An 18,033-nucleotide genomic window follows, 5' to 3' on the forward strand; every position below is an offset into this window, starting at 1 on the left:
CTTATGGGTTCTCTTCTTACTTTTAACACACAGTTTAAGATGACTCTCATTCCAGGGAGATCTATACTCCTTCCCATTAGTATCATCTTGCTTGCTGCTAAAACTTTTTTGATTCAAAGTTATTATATGCCTCCCTCCATGTTCAAATATGTAATCTTCCCAGTACTCACTAAATAGCCTCAGTTTTTCAGTTTGCCTTTGTAAGGCCCCAGAAGCACAGATTTATCTTTTACGTTTCTCAGACTGAGATTTGGACAAAATTGAATCTGTTCTAAGTGTAGTTTTTATGTCCAGACAAATTAGGTCTTGCTGTTCAGTCAATGCATAACACATCATTGTTTTTTGCTAGTTCACTGATTGTTTGGGGGAAAAAAAAATCTACCTTCATTTACTTCCAAGAATTCCCAAGACCTGACTTCATCAGAAAATAAATTTGGGAAAAAAAAGTTACAGTATTCAAAAGTCCAGTTTTTCGATGGACATCTTTTGTGTTTAGTCTGGGTAAGTTAAAGGCTTCTACGATCACATAAATTCCACTACTACTTGCTACTCTTAACCCCCATCACCCTGTCCCACATCAAAATGCATATTATTATTATCCAGTTCCAAAGCTTGCATATTTCTCAACATCCCTCTTCGTGGTGGTCTCATTTTTTATTTCACTAACAGACAATTATATCTCATGGCCCATGTATTTATTTCTCACTTCCCTAATCAGTTTATACTCTTCAGTTCTTTGATCCAGAGTACATAATGGCTACCTACCTGCCCTATCTCTATCACTGCAACAAGATTTGAGTTTGTATTCAGTACTAGGAATTTTAATTCCTTCATCCTATTGTTCAGGCTTCCAGCAGTAGGAAGCAAAGCCAGTTCCAGCGATTCAGCCAGTGTACTTGATGTATCCTCTAATTTGTCATTGTTAAACATCCCTAGTTTTCTTAATTTCATCTTCATGCAACTATGCCTCATCCCCTTTCACTGTCTGTAGCAGGTTTAATAGTCAAGAAATTTTAGCAGCTTTCTTTCCTGGCTTCCTAGTTTATAGCTTGTTTTAACAGTCTTTGCTGTCAGCCTAGGAAGGTCTTTCCTGTAAATTAACCGAATTTCCTTCTTTGAGCATAGAAACATAATTCCTACATGCAACACAGAGGTCAAACACTGTTATACCTTCGTAAGAGCATCACACCCTGATTTTTCAGGATTCTGGTCAAAGGGTCTGAATCTACCTTCTCCAGAGGCCAAGTCAGGTTCTCATGAGCTTCAAATGAACCAAATGAGGTTTGTTTTTGTGGGAATGACATATAAAAGCAAGCAGTGCTCACAAACATTTTATTTTATCACATGTGCAGAGAGGGATTACACCTGCCATTAGGGGAAACCCAAGAAGTAATCCACCCGCCCAGTGCTTGCAATGGGCCTCCATGACTACATTTCTTTATGTACCTATTTTGCCACTACAGTCCCATTGCCCTCTGTCTATTATCACTTCATTTAGGAAACTGTAAAATCAGAGAGGTGCGGAGGAGCATGGCAAGGACTCAGGGAGAACCTATTATTCTTCTCAGTCTGTTCAGAAGTTTTAAGTGCCCTGACAGCAATTAAATGGAGTTAATACAAATATACTGCCGAGTGGAACAACACACTAAGCAGGTAAAATCTCAGCCAATATAGCATCGACCTCCTTGCTGCCACATCTGTCCCTAACCTTCTGCTCTTCCCGGGAGAGATAAACTTCCCAGGAGTATCTTTTAATAGGATTAGGAAAACAATATGAATTAATTTCATGCTTAAAGAGCTGAGCATTAAATTCAACTGTAAAAGGAACTGAATGCTGCTTCAAATTAAGGAGCAGTAACACACTTTTTTTTGTTTGTTTTAAACAGCAATAAGAAGGCAAGATCCTACAGTACAAAGCCTCTTGCTTTCCAAATCCACATTTTGAACTGCTCAGAATAAGGAAATGTCTGCAGTTCCGTGAAACCGTAAAGCTCTCTGTGGTATTTCCATCTTCATTGCTCTTGTCCTAAAAGCATTTGTCTTGACATCCCTTACTGCTGGTGCCACCAAACACTCGTAGGCAATAGGGCACAGTCTGGGCCTTCTTATGCTGAGATCTGAAAAATCAATTGAATCTCCAGCAGATGGAATCACTGGAGCAGAAAGTGACTAAACTCTAACAGTTATTCTGTGATACCAAAACCCTGAAAGAGGATACTGCAAACATACAAACTACAAGAAAAAAAATAGGGTGATTATATTTACAATAACTCTCTGCATGGTATTGTTATTTGGGGCTCTCTCCTATGGGTATGCTACTATTCGCTGCTAAATTAATTTTCTCTCAAAATATTTTCTGTTTACTGATAACACATAGATATATTATATGATATGCTATGACACACACTGATAGATAACATCACATCATGATAGTGAAGCATGCAGAATATTTCTATTCCCTTATCATTCTGCATTAAAATAGAGTAGACTGACAGCAGTTTTTACATACTGTGATAGGAAACATGATTTTTATTTCTATTTCAAAATTGTGTGATTCTAGGTTCTATATTCTTATTTTACTAAATAAAATCTAATTATTATATCCTGCTTATATATAATTTAGTCCTGGGTGTAAATAATTCCAGCCTGGTTCCTCTTTCTTCCCATTTTTCTTCCTTATTTTTTTCTGCCATTCTCTCAATTTTCTGCTGATTCTACCAGCATTTTCTCACCTTCTCACATCTTCTCCAATCCTTGTTTCTCTCTTTCACTTCACATATTGCCTTGTATATCTGTGCTAACACCCAGCTGAGCTGCAGGGAGGATTTTTTAGTTAACTCTGTTTGTGTCAGTCCTATCATAACATACTCAGGATGTTATATTACACTTGAAAGAAGTCATATTATCTATTCCCAAAAGAATGGCAATCATAACCTTTTAATCACAATGCTAATCATATACATATTTGAAAAAACCCAAACATTTTATGGTTGAGCAGGGGAAGAGATGTAAGAAGATACGTGTTCTTGTCTTGGCTTTTGCACAGACTTGTGGTTGCAAGGAAACTATCTGATTTTGTTTTCTAGTTTGGTTTACCTGTCAAAATACATGAATAATACTGGCCTTCTTGATTGGGTGATGCTTGATTCAGCTAATGTTTATAAAGGCTTTGAAAACACTATGCCAGACTAAAGAGGTGCAAATTATTATTAGCTGTCAATTATGTTTTATAGAAAACATTGTGGCTGAACACTCATCAAACTAGTAAATTGCTGGAAAGAAAATAGAGAAAAGAGAAGAAAAAGTGAGAAAAGGCAGGTTTGGAACAGAAAAAATTAGAGCCCAAGTGTGATCCAAAGAAGCAAACTTTTGCATTAAATCTTCATACTCTGCACTGCCACTCCTCACCTGCAGCGTGAAACTTCAGCGTACACACACAGCCTGGTCAAAATTAAACTCCACAGCTTTCTGTTTAAACTCTGTGCTGTAACTCCACTGATGCTAATGGCATGAGGTCAATTAACTTTGATCTATAACAACAAGAGCACTAGCTCCCTAATTTAGTGGAAAAAATAAACTTTCAGCAACCCTGAACACCCCCTATGCACTCCCCTACATGTGCTGCCGCTCAGAGCTATAATTGAGCACACTCTAGCGGTCTCTGACATGCCAGGAACACTGTGCACACAGAAGTACAGCCAAACAGAACAAATGGGTTCAAACATTTAACTTGTGCAATATGACACAATGGCTCAGCTGTGGACAACTCACCCATGGTCTTCCAGTGGTTTCAGAACCTCTGGCCAAAAGACTGATGACATTTGATATTCGCAATTTCTACTTTCTGTGCCTTGTTTCTCTGTGAGGTTATATAACACCTTATAAAACTGGCTAGGGCAATTTATGGGGAAAAAAAAATGCACGTCACTAGATTAACCAGTTTGAGATCATAATTTATCTCTAATGGCCTTTCTTTGACAAGAAGAAAACAAAAGAAAATTAAAGCTGATAGGGCTGTTCTAGTAATGTCAAAAGTTGGCATTCTTCATCAGTCTTTAACTTAAAAGCAGTCCTTGTCAGAATAATGATAAAGGCATCATAGAAATTTTGCTTTTCATCTGTCTGGCATATAAATCAATGATCCAGAAAACAAATCATTATATATGTATTTTTTTAAAAAAAGTGAATATAAAACAAGCCAGCTTGTCTACATTTTTTATTCATCTCTGACAGAGTCAGTTATACCATTTCTCCGAGCACTCACTCACAGCTGAAACTGCTCCCCCCTCCCAGTTATAACACTGACCCTGTTTAGAGAGCACATCACAAACAGAGGCACTGAAATCAGGAGCCTTTTCCAGGGTGTGAGCTGACATAATGGGCGGCTTTGCTTCCTCTGGGGAGCAAGCACTCTCTTTATCACTAGGACAAATGACCTGGAGGAGAGGTATCCAAGGCTAGACACTCTATTTCCTTATAAATGCCAGATCAGATCATAACACATTACTGTGACTCACTGTGTTAATGACCAAGCACTTCGATTTGCAGGGAAGGCACGAAGACACATTAAGCTGGAGCCAAGCTCTGGGTATGTCAGAGTACACCTTCTAAGCAGGAACAACCACTTTTATAAAGCTTCCCTTTCCCTTCCAGTACACGGCTTTGAAATTCACAGTTACAAACAGACCAAACCATTGTCAAATCAACAGCAAACAAACAGCAACAAAAAACCATTACCAATAAGCAAGGCTTACCTTACAGTAACTGCAACCTGTTAGAAACAGTGTAAAGGAGTGTCTGTCACATGAGGGACATGGTGCTTTCAGCCCTCAAGGGGGGTCCTCTAGGGTTCTTCACTTTGGATTGTTTTCTACCTTTTTATTTTTTGAGTGCAGATCCTTATTCCTCAGAGTGGGCAAGTGCCAGCAACTGTATATCCTTCCTCAGAAGTACAAGACTCCAACTTGTGCCTCTATAATCTTGAAAACTGAGAAGGATTTTTGAGCCTAAAAAATTAAAAAAACCCAACCAAATCAATTACTTTTCAGGTTTGAATTAGTAAAAAAATAGAACTAGAACTATTCAATATTTTGGAGGAATAAAAAAAAAAATCACCACCACTATAGGAGTAACTAAAGATAAATTAAGAAAGAGGAGAAGTAGAGAAGGGAAATAAAGTTTAGATGATAGACTATGAGACAGAGAGAAAAGAAGATGGAATCAAAAGCAAAGGATTAGAAACAAGAAAAAGGGGGAAGAGTTTGGTAAGAAAAAGGAAATACAAGAAATAAAAATATTCCCTTTCCCTTTGATGACTCTGTTAAGATTAAGACAAGTTTGGGAAAACATGGAAAATGTTAAATACTCACAGTTAATAAAAAAGGTTTCTGGAGGGAAAAAAATAAAAACAACCAAAAAGAATCCCAAAAAAGTCCCCTCAAAACCCAAACAAACCAGAAGAAACCTAGGAAATTAGAAAGAGAATGCATGCAGAAAGGAAAAATATAAAGGTGTGAAAGAAGGACATAAGCTTCACATAATACGGAAGCCTAGATCAGAATTGCTCACCAGATATTCAGTTCATGTCAGGTCATGAAATACATGACAGAGAGTTTAAGTAAACAAAATGCTTACTGGATCAAAATAACATGTTTGAGGCAGAGAGCAAAGTAGAACGTGGTATCTTAGGACCCCCAAAAGAGATATTTTAGCTTAAAACTTTCAGAAACAGGACCCCCATGCTTTACAGGAAAGTTAGGAAAAGGTTTATTCTTGCTAGCTTTTCTAACACTCTGACATGCTATACAAAGACAATGAGATATATTAAAACAGAGGGTACTGGAGATTTCAATTCAAGCTCCTTTGATAACACAACTCTAAGGATGCATAATTCTTCTCAATAAAGGTGTTCAGAAGTGTTCCTCAATGTAGTATTCAAACACATCCTTGGAGGCAGGGAAGTAATGAAATGTATGGCCAAATGAGAAGCCTAAGTGCAACAGTGTTTGTTTCTGTTCGTGTCAGATGGACTATATTCTCTTCCAAGTGTAAGAAATCTGCGAGAAAATGTGCTGATTCTTTGAACTCTTACTCCTAGACTGTTTCAGAAACTCTCAATGACTGAAATGTCCTAAAAACAGTATTCAAACTTAAGTACCTATTGTGACAAAGAGATGCTGGCAATGGGCCCTGCAGAGGTTCTGTCTCCATCCTCTGCCATGGATATTAGGTTCCTGCCTGCTGTGCTTTTATCTGTCTTTATCCTCTAAAATAATTGAAATCACATCTTTATCTTCTATTACTTGGAAGTCCTTCCTCTTGTTTTCAGCTAAAGTCACTTTCTTAATGGAGCTCATTTGCTTTTCCATGGAAGTGGCATAAATAACAGTGGATGAAGAAACACAACAGGTTCGGTGATGTTGGTTATAGTCAGTGCATTTTAGCTGGCTAAGTCTTAGATTAGGAATCAAAGTGAAACTTTCCCAGACATCACGTTTTTAAACAGCAACTTTTAAAAAATCCACTTATTTTGCTTTAAAAGTTGATGATAAGGCTTTCTTTGCACACATCGTTCTATGTTAAAGGTAAAGTGAGATCAAATTCTAAATAGGAAGTTTTGTCTGATATAAACAGCCTGTCTTCACAGGAGAGGTGTTCCAGAGAGAGGTGTCTGCATGTAAAACCAGAAAATATTTGGAATTTAAATTCGAGTTTTGCCATGTATGTTTATTTGCAATGAATGTTCCTCTTTCTCCTTAATGTGTTCTTGGTGCAAATATTAAAAAGCATTTAAAAACTTCTGTCATTTATATTGGTAATAATATTTTGCAATAATTTTTTTGCTTAAATTGTTTATTACACTTTTTTAAGGTGATTTTTTGGAAGAGTTAATGCAAATGTCTTATTTTGAACTTCAGAAACATTCCTGTTGATAGCATTTACCAGAAAAACAAAAATTAGCTACATAACAAAATACAGTAGTTAAGACAGGATTTTTTTCCAAGCCAAAAAATTTATTTGCTAAGCTTGTTTTATTTCAAACATCTGTTAATCATGCCAACCTTTTTTTAAAAAAAGTTTGGATTTTGAGGAAGGCATATTTATGCAGGGTAGCTGTGATGAATAAGTAAGTGCTGGAATTCCTAATCATGGGGACGATTTGCTGATGCAAACTCAGTACAAATGGATTTCAATTGCATTTTTTTTCTCCTTGTTCTGTATACACTTGATAGAGTGCAAAACTTCATCCTAGCGATTTACACACATAAGGCTGCATGTACACACACACATTGCCCAGAGTGAATCATGTCAGAAAATCAGACTTTCAAAGTTTCCTTTTCAGTAGTAACAGAGAGTGCCCTGCATTAGATAGGCTGGAGACCCATTATACTCAGCTGCATGTAAAAAAGACAGTTTCTCAGCTAATGAAACCATATATCTTTTGTTCAGTCCACAGTGCAACATAAAGGTGATCCTTTGAATTAAACTTCCCTAAAGCAGCTGTGATAGTGGCTAAGCTGAGTATCCACAAGAACCTATGGAAATGCATGTTTCATAGCTGTGGACAAAGATAATGGCATGCAAGGAACGCTACTCCAGAAAACGATGTAGCCTTTCATCCCTAATAACCAAATAAAAAATGGGAAGTCAGTACTTGGGAGCTACTCTAGCAAGCAGATCTCCAGGAAACAAGGTTCCCCACAGACTGTTCCTTGATCTTAAAGCTTAACGTGAAACATTTATATGCACGTAGCACCTGGCCAGAAGACGTGGGAAGGCACTTTTATCACACTGGCTGTATTTCTTTCTTAAATAATAGATTTCCTCCTTTTTTTTTTGCCCTCTCCTGGAAATGGAACACATCCTCAATAATGTTTCTGTACTTTTTTTTTTTTTTAACGTTTTAAGAACCAGACAATCTTGAACCTCTCAACATCACACAGTTTTGAAAAATATTAACATCCCTCAAACTGTCTGCTGATGAATTGCATCAAAGCTTTCGAAACACAAAACTATGTGATTAAAAAACATGTTAAACATTATTTAGATGAAGACTTTTTTGAGGTATTAATTGAATGCTAATCTTCCACCCACATTTCTTTGACATTCAGGTCCATGGATAAACTGTGCATAGACTAACTAGATCCAACTGAAACTGCACCAGTCAGTTCAATTATGTACAGTATTTTCCCAAAGGCATTCCACGGGAGTGAAGAACAACAGTATGTGAACCTTAAATTGCTGCTCCAAACTCTTTCCAGCTTCACAGTGGTTGACTCGCCTGTGTCTTAAGCAGGAGTTAAGGTGTCAAATACGTAATATGCACATAAACCTGTACATACTGCAGCTATATCTTTGTATTCTTCAAATTATTCATTTTTATCTACATCCCTCATATAGCACACAATCTCTTACAGATGCAAACTTCCATGATAGCAACATAAAGCAACCTCGATGCGTCCAGTGAAGCAAACAGGAAAACACACCTGGAATCAAATGACAAGTAGCTCAGTGCAATGCTTATTTGTCTTTGACTACATGAAAAAATGACAGGGGATTTCCACATGGATTTTAGGTTTTTTTTCAATATTAGTATTTCCTTTACAAATAAGAAATCCCAAAATATGTTATCCATTAAGACCAGCGCCTGTTTAGTGCACAGACTGACAAAATAAAACCGTCTTTGTTTGTGCAAAACAACACCACATCTTTTTCAAACAAAAAGGTTTGATTTTGCTTCAGCATTTCGGTTGAGAACAAACCAGAAAAAGAAACCCAAACCCAACCCAAAAACCCTAAGAAAACCCCCTCCAAACCCAGATTACTCAAAACTGCAAATTAGAGCACTTGTTCATTTGAGTTCTTGACTGTGGTTTCATTGCTACTGTGGTATAAAGAGACTTTTCTGTGGTTTAAATGTGAGAGAAACTGTGAAAGAAGTTTTTACCCTGGTTACTTCTATGGTCTGGGATGTGCAAAGTTTTGACACCAAATTTAAGCCTTAAATAACCCCCCACTAACTGCGTTTCAACTTTGTCCCTTTATAAGTATTCCCAGGAACTTGAGAAATGAACATTAAAAAGATCATAAGTACACAAGAGAAAAAACAGCTGCAGAGTCTGCGTACAACTCAGGCAGTAACAAACGCAGTAAGATCCAGGAAAAGCAAATGAGGGAATATTGGAAAATTTCACCATCATTTTCACTTCTCACTACATCTTTGCTTTGTATCACATAAGATTAGGATTTAAAATGGGAGGAAGCAGTAGCTCTCCTTCCTCTGAAACAGAAACAGAAATTGAAATACCTAAAACCATTTTGGGTTAGTACAGCTATTATAACTGAGTTCATTTCTCCAGACAGTTATTTTAGATTTGCATATGTGTGGGAGAATAACAAATATTCCTCTTTTCTGCCTTCCCCCATGTGAGATGTATTGTTTCCAGTTAACACTTTGGAACCTGAGGCATGGGAAATTCTCTGCACAAGCCAGCAGGAAATCAGCCCTCCCCTCTGTGCTCTCTCTCTCTCATGCTTTGAAACTCTTTAAGGGCACTCATTGGTTTCTCTACACTTTTCAGGAAAGAAACTTCAGAAAAATCAGCAAACATGAGGCCACTAGTTTTCAGTTAGACCATTTCAAATTTGGGCAGCTTACTCTGTCAACAGGAATTTAGTGATACCAAGCAAGCCATTGAGACTGTAAGCACTGGGTTAAGTGATTTTCCTTGTGAAGTGCTGCTGTGTCCCTTATCCTAGTATGTGGAGAAACCTACATTCTTTGCAATGAGAGTCAAAAAAACCCCCAGCATAATAAGCAGGACACCCACTATGTTTACTGACAAGTAAAGGGAAGCGAGCACAGCCCCAGCCCAGAGAGTTAGAGCTTAGCAACTAGACCATTATTCTGGGACACAGGTCTAAACCCATGTAGTCAGACCAAACTCCAGCTTTTCTGGGCAAATATCACAACCACTGAGCAGCTGAAGCAGCATTTTCTTCCCTCTTTCATGTATTTTGCAGAGTCTGTTCTAAGGACAACGGAAGGCAGAGCAAAGGGGCTGGGATGGGCAGAAAAAACCCAACTTTATGAATAGTGAGAATCCTTAGAGATGTTGCAAAGATTTAAAATTTGGACACAGGCAGTCCAAAGGGCTGATTGAAACCATCACTGCTAAAGTCAGCTTATTCGGTTTGCTAAATGCACTTATGAATCCATCATCTTTACAGTGAAAATAGAAAACGGTTGCTTAGCATGAGGCTGTTTCCTGCCCTCGTTAAGCATGTTGAGAAGAAGTTAGTTGCTAAGTCCTGCTCCAGCACATTTACAGTCACTCCAATGCTGGGCCTTGGTACATCCTTTCCAGGTGGAGACAGCAAAGGTTGCTTCATAGCAGTTTTACTTTCTCAAAAGGAACTAAAGAGGAGCTGGCAATGGCATCCAGCCTCTGCACTAAGTCCCTAAGTACTAGGGACTGAAAAAGAAAGGCCAGGCTTCTGGCCAAGCCACTTGTTTGGTGCTCAATCTAACTCTTGGTACTAACTCAACTTTCTCTGTGACCCTGGGCGAGTCGCCTATCAGTCTCCGTTAGCTGGCTATAAAGTATGAATTCAGAGTACCTCCATGGTTCCTCACCATCTGCCAGGTCTATTTTCATTGTAAACATTGGGTAGCAAATGTCTTCTATTATTCATAGAGTAAGGCCAGACGGGACTTGAACACCTTCTAGTCTGACCTTCTGCATACCAGAGGCTGTTATGTGTATGTACAATACCCAGTGGGGAGCTGATCACAAAAGGGGTCTCCAGGTGCTTTCTCAAAAGAAGAGAAATAATAATATTAACCCAAACACAGTCATCACCTTCCTCTATACACCTAAGCTGCTGACCCTAATTAGAATTTTGAAGTAACTTTATTTTTTTAAAGTCGGAAAACTTCTGTGTGTTTCTTCTTTGTTTCAGAAGAGGGTTTTTTAAAATCAAAGTTTTTGAAAGAGTTCACAAACATTAGGGTATTTCAAAGGCAAAAATACTTGAACACCCCAGCTCCTGAACTGATAATGTTGTGTACTAATGCATTCAGTACTAAAGAAACTGTTTCTAAATTAAACATTATACAGCTTTAAGAAAACATAAATTTTGGAAATCGGTTATGTTGTCTGGGCACGAGGCATAAACCCATATAAATCAGACCTCCTTAGATTAACTTTCACCAGTCATCAATGTCTAAATATTATAAGGCTTTTCCAAGTAAAATACCCATATTCTCATTGTCGATAAAAGTTGACAAACAATGAGTAACTTAAGTTACTCAACACAATCCTTAACTTTCACGCATTTTCAGCTAATATCCTCAGTGACATTATTTGCTTTCTGTAGGTTTATAATGGAGTATTTAAATGGCACTCAATTCTACTTAGGAGAGGATCAAATAAAATTCCGCTTAATGAGAATTAAGTTTACTCCTCATTTCTGCTTGTATAAAAAAGAAAACAGCACAACTACTCAAAGTTGCAGTTGAATTTTCATGTCCTACATCTTTCTGGAAAACAGAAGAATATAGTGAAAAAAAACCCTGCAACAAGAAACACGACAGAAGCATCACATAGTATAACTCCATCTGCTTAATGGGTTTATAACTGTATTACACAGTGTCACCATGTCAGCTCTCAGAAAAACACCATTGTATTGACAAAGGCAGCAACTCACATTGTTTCTCATCCAAGTGTGGTTGCATGTTTTTCCTCAGGCTTTCCAATTCTCATTTAAAGAACTATGATCATCTCGGTGTCAAAATTCAATTTATCAGATCCAGTACACACTAACCGAGTGAAAAATAAGGGTTTGCAGCATGTAAGAGTTCAAACAAGATGGTCTGATCATCTGGGCACCTAACATTGAAGGGAATGAGCTGGAAGACATGCTGTCTGGTTTCTGTCTCCTTATAAGACCAAGCTGATTTAACCACAAAATTTGAGACAGAATGTAAGACAGTCCTCAACTACACTCGCTTCTCATTCAACAGATAAGGAAGCATCTTCTCTGAGATCTTTCAGGCAGAGTACACTGAAGAAAAGAGGTAAAGTTCCTCAGGAAGATAAAACCTACTTAACTTAAATACAGGCAGGAAAATAACTTGGCTTGCAGTGAGGGTACATTCAGGAAAATGCCCTATGGTCAAGGGCTCCAAGACTTAAAATGGACCCTGTTGTGCAGAATGGGATGAGAGAAACTACTACTGGAGCTGGAAGAAATGACAGTGTGGTACTACCTGGGATAAGAGTCAGGAAATAATGGGAAACTTGCAGGTTTGGAAGGGATATCAGCTGATCTAATCTAATACTGGAGAGGACTGGGCTCAGAAGACAGAAAACCAAGGAAAGCTGAATCAAGAGTGAGCCAGAAAACTGGAGACAGCACTAAGGTAGCTACTGGTGACAAAGAGAAATGAGATGAAGGACTCAGGGAAGAAGAATAGTGGGACAAAACACAATGGCAGGGAGAAGGTTCAGTCTTTGAGGATCCAGTCAATCAGCCAGGACTTCCTTCCCAAGTACTTGGATGGTATGGGAAAATTTCTCGACTCCCAGCAAGACATTAGGGAACCCATAGGATGCACACCTTTTCTTCCTTTCTACTGACAGTTTAAAAAATAACTTCGTGCAACTGCTGTCAATGACACTGTTAGCTCACGTAGCAGATGGTTGTCAGAAGCATCCAAAGATTACCATCTTGCTGATGACCCCTATGGGGGGGTGTTATGATTCCCCGAAATCTAGCTTGATGTTTTCATTTGGTTTTTCTAAAAAGCTAGGGAATTACACAGAGTATTAAAAAGAGTATTATGCCTGAGAGTAAAGAAACTATTAAGATAAGCAGTATGAAAATTACAAATGCCTGTCCCTTTTTAATGTGCTCTTTTCTGTGCATGCTCCTTGTAATGCACTTTGCTCTACAGTGATCACAACTGCTCTTGTCCTTATAATTTTGTCACATTTATTTTTCTGTTGTTTTTGTTGTTCTTTGTATGGGGTTTCTTCAATAATGCAGAAAATGGGTGGTAAATTAAGGAGATCACTACAGGGGAAAAAAAAAATAGTATACTCTTAGCATCAAGACAGTTGCATGCTGCCTAAAAAACGAGATACCATATCTGCTTCTTGTACGTAACACAAGGTAGGACTCAACAGAAAGCTTAACTAACCTGGTCATCACTAAGTTTTCACTTCTTACACATCCCATGTGAAACATCTGGCCAAGTGTTCTGAGTACTCACAGTTCCAGCCAAAGTTTAATGTGTTATAGTGGCTTTCTGAATACCTAATATAGTATAAAAACAGAGTGCTTTGAAAAGCTTTTCCGAGACATCTCACTGTGACCACCAAAGTTAATGGTAGTTTGGCAATTTTAAACTCTGCCTCACAACACTGTCCAGGTTGCCCTGGACAAAATCACCCATAGTATGATTTTATATAGATATTGTAAACTATTACAACAGTGTCGACAAAGAAATTACTAATTCAGTCATCATCATAGGATATGAATGTTATATCTCATTGTTTTCAATGCAGATAAAACAAAGCATTGAATGATGATGAAGTAAAGGCCATCCCAGCTGAAGATGAAAGAATACACAGGGCAAAATAAGCAGTGCACTTGCACACATAGTATTACTACTTCTGAAGAAAAGAGAAAACACAGGATGCAGAGACAATGTTACATACAACATCTGTGCTTGATTTTTTCAGCCTTAAGAACACTTTGTTAATCCAAATTTTTGAATGCAATATGTTATAAACTCATCTATGTAGTTTTCAGAGTTCATAGGGGAGAGACAAACCCTCAAAATTTGAATCAAAACGTAAGCCATTTTTCCTGCTCGTGGCAAAGGGTTTGGACTAGTTGACCTTTAAAGATCCCTTCCAATCCAAACAATTCTATGATTCTATGCTTTTGTACCAGCTTGGGAACTGTAACCTGACACGTTACTTTAGAACAAATGGCAACGTGAAGTTCTGTCAAAGATAAACTTAATTAAATGGTATTGACTAATTTTCTGGCATTGAGACAATCATAATTTGTTCCAGTAAGAACAGACTCGAGTAAGTCCATTATTTCCATTTGTGGTCTTCAGGCATAGTGTACTCCGTGCAGGATGTGGATTTTAAAGGTTTTATCCATAGGCAGGAGAACTCCTTCCAAACCATTTCAGTTCCAGATAAAACCAACCCCAAGAGCACTTCTGCAAAACCTACCCCACGCGTGGGTGCTTGTGTCAGACACACCTGGGTGTGCTTTTTGGCCAGCAGGACCAGGGCAGTGATCATCTCCTTGTACTCGGCACCGGTGAGGCCACACCTTGAATCCTGTGTTCAGTTTTGGGCCCCTCGCTACAGGAAAGACATTGAACTGTTGGAATGAGTCCAGAGAAGGGTCACACAACTGGTGAAGGGACTGGACCACAAATCTTGTGAGGAACAGCTGAGGGTGTTTAGCCTGGAGAAGAGGACATTCAGGAGAGATCTCATCGCTCTCTACAACTACCTGAAAGGAGGTTGTAGCAAGATGGGGGTCAGTCTCTTCTCCCAGGTCAAAAGTGACAGGACCAGAGGAAATGGCCTCAAGTTGCACCGTGGGAGGTTTAGATTGGATATCAGGAAAAATATCTTCGTGGAAGTTGTCAAGCACTGGAACAGGCTGCTCAGGGACTCACCATCCCCGGAGGTATTTAAAAGGCACGCAGATGTGGCACTGAGGGTCATGGTTTAGCGGTGGGCTCGGCAGCGCTGGGTTAGCGGTGGGACTCGATGATCTCGAAGGTGTTTTCCCAACCTGAAAGGTTCTGCGATTGCACGAAACACTTGGAAATTCGGTGTGAGGGTGCCGAAAACTCGGCGAAGAGCAACGGTGACATCTAGCGGCGGGCCCGGGGCGCCGTCATGCGCCCGCCGCGGGAAACGCCGTGGGAAGCGAGGAGACAGGGAGATCTCCCCAGGGAAGGGCGGCCCTGCGCCGAGCGTCGCATCAGCTCGCCCGGGTACCGCCGAGCGGTGCTGCCGGTAAAGGAGCGCTCCCCTGTGCTTCAGGCGAGACGGGGACAGGCACAGAGACGTCAGGTTTCACAAAGTCACACGGTGGTCTGGCGGGTTGGAAGGGACCTTTAAAGGTCCCTAGTCCGAGCCTCCTGCAATGGGCAGGGACATCTTCAACTAGATCAGGTTGCTCAGAGCCCCGTCGCACCTGATCCAGGCAGCCCGTTCCAGTGTTTCATCACCCTTGTAAAACATTTCCTCTAGACAAATCTAGTCTAAGTCGACCCTCCTTCAGCATAAAAACCATTGCCCCCTGTATTGTCCCAACAGACCCTAAACAGTCCATCCCCAGACCTCTTGTAGCCCCTTTAGGTACTGGAAGGTGCTCTAAGGTCTCCCCAGAGCCTTCTCTCCTCCAGGTTGAACAACCCCAACTCTCTCAGCCTGAAGCACAAGGAGAGGTGCTTCAGCCCACTGATCATCTTCATGGCCTCCTCTGCATCCATTCTTTCCTGTGCTGGGGACCCCAGAGTTGGATGCAGCATTCCAGGTGGGGTCTCACCAGAGCAGACTAGAGGAGCAGAATCATCTCCTTCACCCTGCTGGCCATGCTACTTTTGATGCAGCCCAGGATACAATTGGCTTTCTGGGCTGCAAGTACACATTGTTGGGTCATGTCCAGCCTCTCACCCACCAGCACCCCCAAGTCCTTCTCTGATGGGGCTGCTCTCAATCCCTTCATCCCCCAGCCTGTGTTGATACTGGGGATTTTCCCAACCCAGGTGCAGCACTTGGCCTTGTTGAACCTCATAAGGTTGCCATGGATCCTTTTCTTGAGCTTTTCCAGGTCTCTCTGGATGGCATCCCATCCCTCAGGCATTTCAAAGTATCCTCTGTTTTGTCCATAGATGCCAATTTAATATGACAGACTCTAACAAGGCTCCAGTCAGCACGTATGCAAAATTTACTTTTTTTCCCAGATCAGAAAAAATAAGGAAATCCTTGACACCACAGCAATTCATGTGTCAGATTCAAAATAAATAAATAAATATCAATAACTACTTAACGAAGAGACTATGAGGTGTTTTCTGGACACATGGGCAAAAAATATTTTTTCACCTTCCTATCTTAGAAAGCTGAATCATTTTTGCTGTTTCTGGAAAGCTTCATTCAGCCTAATAGTGACACTTACTGGGAAAACATGCCATGGAAGTGCCAAGGCCGAATGGTTAAAAGCTGGCACACAATAATCAGTTGAAACCAGAGCCTTACAAGTGGGAGTGCTGAGCAAACACATAGGCATAACACGGTCATTTTGTGCTCTAGTCCTCCAAAACTTCCACAGCTTAGACTAGGAGATCAAATCAAATATGCTCTATTTTGCAGCTCAGATGTTTTACTACATCCATGCAAGTCATCCCAAAACTTCTAAAAGGAAACGATGTTTCAGTACCTTGAACTACCCTTGAAAAATGGGAAACAGCACTTACACAACAGAAATGTTCTGAGGATGTAATGCCTCCATTAGTATATGACATAAAGTCCTTGGGAAATGTGACACAGGAAGTTTCTTTAGCCAAAACCAAACTTTTGTGAGCGTGTGACCCTGTGTTTATTTACCATCCATAAAGTCAGTGAGGCTTCTGCTTCTTTTTGGTTTTTTAGCAGAACAAAGTTTAGGAGGCTTATGCAATTACAGGCAAAAATCAAACGGACCTGTGATGTGATGGTTTGAGCCCTAGCCACACATGTCTACTAGTTCTGCTTTGCATTTTTCCAAACCTATTATTTATGAGGAGAAGATATATATGTTTTCATCAGTGTTTAAAGCTAAAACACTGGGCTTCACATTACAATGGCTGAACCTCAAACACTTCCCTTGACTCAGCTTAGAGGCAGAAACCTCAAGCAGAGATGCAGCAAAGAGTTGCAGGTTAAGGAGAGAGTTTAAGGTACCATATCAAGATTCACCAGAAGCTGTCTGTTAAATCCCCAAGTCAAAAAACTCTGTGAAATTTTTACAGGCCTCCCCCCTGACTTGCTGTATCCTAAAAGATGGCAAGGAGGGAGATGAGGCTTAGCATGTGCATCAAGGCCAATAGTACTGTTTTCTGACTATACAACTCTTTCCTTAAAAATAGCACATATGTTCTTAATACACTGCTAAAAACTCTTGCACTCAAGGAAGCCCAGATGAAGTATTCTCAAATACTTGCTGGGTCCCTCTGACTGAAATGGTTCTTGCTTGATTCAATCAGCAGATTTCTTACACACAGAATATAGGGAGGCTTCTTACACACACATCATGGATCTGTGCTTATGTGGGGACAGAAGCTGGGAAAAGGACACAACCACGTGAAAAACAAAAATAACCATAATAGTGAAACTTTCCCTTTCCCTCCTAAAAACTATCAACAACAGTAAAGCACATGCTGGGTAGCAGTAGTTTGTCCACGTGCTGGAGAGAAGCAAATAAAATAAAACTTAAAAAAAAAATTAAGTCAAGCCCTTTGAGTTTAAAAACAGTCCTCTGAATAACCAAACACTGGGTCCTGGCATTAGTTTTTAGAGTTGTTATTCTTCTCCTATATGACTGCAGTAACCCTGAAAGTCTATTTATCCTTTTGAGGTCCATGCAAAAATCTATTTATAATTGTGGGATACCAGTGCTAGTGCATCATGACACTGGCCTCTGTTACTGGAAATGATCCTGGCTGATTTACTAGCAACAGACTGAGTGACTGACATACCCTATGAGAACAAGAAGTACAATTCTTAGAGAGAAAGTACTGAAAAGCAAAGAGAAGCCTTGAGATGCATGGAAAGGTACTCAAAACAAAACAAAAAAGATGAAAAATTTTCCCCTTTGAATGCAACTGCCTGTACTTACAGATGAATAAATGGAGTAAAGAACAAGCCAAAGACCAAACTATCAATTCTGTTACATCAGCTCTTGGATGTTCTAATTAAGAGAACAAAGTGTATACTTTGTCAAAGGTGA

The 18,033-nt window shown here is 39.6% G+C and overlaps 2 protein-coding genes across 3 annotated transcripts in view; one reads left to right on the forward strand and one right to left on the reverse strand.

The window, feature by feature from the left end:
* Window positions 1-4,982, reverse strand: part of TTC29 (tetratricopeptide repeat domain 29) — a 192,612-nt gene extending 187,630 nt beyond the window's left edge. The window contains exon 1 of one of the 2 annotated variants that reach the window (XM_027652945.1): window positions 4,755-4,982. Coding sequence is in view for 1 of the 2 variants with exons in the window: in XM_027652941.1 (XP_027508742.1) it covers window positions 3,772-3,775 (4 nt within the window). In the remaining variant the exon portion in view is untranslated. Of the gene's footprint in view, window positions 1-3,771; window positions 3,791-4,754 lie in introns of those variants that run through there. The other variant, XM_027652941.1, reaches the window with a different exon arrangement.
* A 9,957-nt stretch (window positions 4,983-14,939) lies between these two features.
* Window positions 14,940-18,033, forward strand: part of EDNRA (endothelin receptor type A) — a 44,482-nt gene continuing 41,388 nt past the window's right edge. The window contains exon 1 of the mRNA XM_027652721.1: window positions 14,940-15,146. Within this exon, the coding sequence (XP_027508522.1) occupies window positions 14,940-15,146 (207 nt within the window). The remainder of the gene's footprint in view (window positions 15,147-18,033) is intronic.

Source organism: Corapipo altera, unplaced genomic scaffold (assembly GCF_003945725.1).
Source record: "Corapipo altera isolate COAL_440 unplaced genomic scaffold, ASM394572v1 69, whole genome shotgun sequence".
NCBI lineage: Eukaryota > Metazoa > Chordata > Aves > Passeriformes > Pipridae > Corapipo > Corapipo altera.